We start from the raw sequence: 2,500 nt of genomic DNA, 5'->3' as shown, positions 1-2,500 counted from the left end.
AAGTGGATATTTGTACATTCTTCAAGCTAACTATAGCTAATTTGCTTGTTGCTACCGATAACAAACTGGTATTGTTTTATAACTAGATATGTATGTTCGCTTAGATAATAAGCAATAGTACAGAGTTTCAGTGTTTGCTTGTCAGGAGTGCAATTTGGTCAGCCACACGAGCAATGAGAATAAGCCCCCAGAATGCTATTGGCTGTGGCAGTTGAACAATTTTTTAACCAATCAGCTTTAATTGCTGTACTGCTGTACAATGTTTTGATACTTTTGAGGGCCCGACAAATGTACACTTTGAAACCCGAATTTAAGGACTATAAACACAGACAGAGGGTGAGTCAACATGTCAGTTATCCCTTTTCAATGATAGGAAGGGATTTACAATGGTCTTGGAACAATGTTTTGACACAAAAATCTTACCTATTGTACCTTTAAATGTACATTTAATTTGTAGATTAGATTAGATTGTAGCTTTTCTTCATGGATTTTACTTATTTTTTTTACATTTCCGATACATATTATTTTCATAGATAGTTATACATTTTCAAAATATAATGTGACATCTTTTCCTATGTTTAATTTTGAGATATTTTTCACATTTATGTATTTATTTAAGGGTTAGGGTAGAACTGTATTTATTCAACTGTGAGCCAAATCATCATCTCATAATGTGTGAAGGGTGGGGGTGTGATGTTAATCAATTAATCAAAACAATTAATCCTCAATAAATAAATCCTGTCGGTTTGTACTGATCAAACTCTCAGTAGAAATACAGTGGTACGTGCGGTGACCCGGTCAATGGAAACACTATTTTAACAGCAAGTCTAGCTTTTTAATTTTCACTGACTAGAACTGACTTGCGTAACTGACAGATTAATCACTTCATTAAAAAATGTCCAGACTAAAAGAACATCTCAGTTCTCTGTGTATGAAAACACATTTCTGCAGCTTTGACGAGCAAAACCAAACCCTCTCCAAAAATCCAGCATGAGGTTTGTTTTCTAATTCTGTTTTGAAATAGCAAACAAGCCATGAAACAAATCCAGTTCTAATAAAAAATAAAATACATCAATTAAAAATAGAAAATTTGAAAAATTACCTTGAATTCTTCTGATGGCTTGTTTAGAAAAAGAGTTTATAAGGTGTATGAAGATGTGCTACATCACACCAAATATGAAATGTCACAACTGGAGAACGATCTGCGGAGACTAAAACTATTAACTAAATTTAACATGCTATTCGCTGCCTACCTCAGCTATACTTCAGCTTGGTGCTGCATCTCAAGCACCAATATTTCCTAAATAAATTATTTACCAGCTTAATTATGAATGCAATCAAATATACCAAATAACTTTCATTTCTTATTCGATTTAGATAGATCCTAAATATCCCTCAAAAGGGAGTAACATGTTGATTATATTAGGGCTAATAAATATTATGAATAAATACAATGTCAAATAAAAACACACAGACGTGCCTGGATTTGTCTCTGGCTTTCTATTTCCATATAATGGTATTATATTAATATAACTATATACAGTACTGTGCAAAAGTCTTAGGCACCTGTATAAGACTGTACAGATAAGATTATTTCAAAAAGAATTCAATAAAAGGTCCTAAATAAATGTAAGATACATTTTACGTTACATTTGAATAATTTGGCAGAATAGTTCAAAATTTTATCAAATCAATATTTTTTGTGACTATCCTTCGGCGTTAAAACTGCGTCACTTCTCTATGATAGCCAATGCTGTCCTGCAGTTCTATAAGACAATCAGCAGGGAGGTTGTTCCAAGCATGTTGGAGAACTTGCCACAGTTCTTCTGCAGACTTTGGTTGGCTCCTCGCTTTGATCTCAGACAGCCTTGATCAAGTTTTTATGTAAAAAGTAGTCAATTGCTTACAGTAATATGTTACTTTTTAAAATTAAATACAAAAAATGTTTAATCTATTGGAAAATGAATATTTGGAAATCTCAAACGTGTTCTTTTATACTAACACACACACACACACACACACACACACAAAAAAAAATGTCATAAAGTCTAGGGTACCTAAGACTTCTGCACAGTACTGTATATTAATAATGTGAAAAAATAGTGTGTATATAAATTGTATGCATATCCATGAGTAATTATCTGGCTTATATACAGAGAAAAAGATGAGCTGCTGTTAGCTGTGTGTGCTGTTAGCTGTGTGTGTGCTGTGTGTGCGGTTAGCTGTGTGTGTTAGTTGTATTTTCTGTTAGCTGTGTGCTGTTAGCTGTGTGTGTGCTGTGTGTGCGGTTAGATGTGTGTGTTAGCTGTGTGTGCTGTTAGCTGTGTGTGCTAGCTGTTAGCTGTGTGTGTTAGCAGTGTGCTGTTGTCTGTGTGTAGCTGTGTGTGCTGTTAGCTGTGTGTGTTAGCAGTGTGCTGTTGTCTGTGTGTGCTGTGTGTGTTAGCTGTGTTCGTGGTGTGTGTGATGTGTGTGCTGTGTGTGTGTGTGCGTTAGCAGTGTT

At 34.6% G+C, this 2,500-nt stretch overlaps 1 protein-coding gene across 1 annotated transcript in view; it reads right to left on the bottom strand.

Moving 5' to 3' along the window:
• The window catches only part of LOC133134104 (receptor-type tyrosine-protein phosphatase kappa-like), a 166,758-nt gene that overhangs the window by 8,328 nt on the left and 155,930 nt on the right, over positions 1-2,500 (bottom strand). Inside the window, exon 30 of the mRNA XM_061250528.1 lies at positions 1,103-1,120. Within this exon, the coding sequence (XP_061106512.1) occupies positions 1,103-1,120 (18 nt within the window). The remainder of the gene's footprint in view (positions 1-1,102; positions 1,121-2,500) is intronic.

This window comes from Conger conger, chromosome 1, assembly GCF_963514075.1.
Source record: "Conger conger chromosome 1, fConCon1.1, whole genome shotgun sequence".
NCBI classification, from domain to species: domain Eukaryota; kingdom Metazoa; phylum Chordata; class Actinopteri; order Anguilliformes; family Congridae; genus Conger; species Conger conger.
Note: the sequence above shows the minus strand (reverse complement) of the source record. Positions and strands in the feature narration are given on the sequence as shown.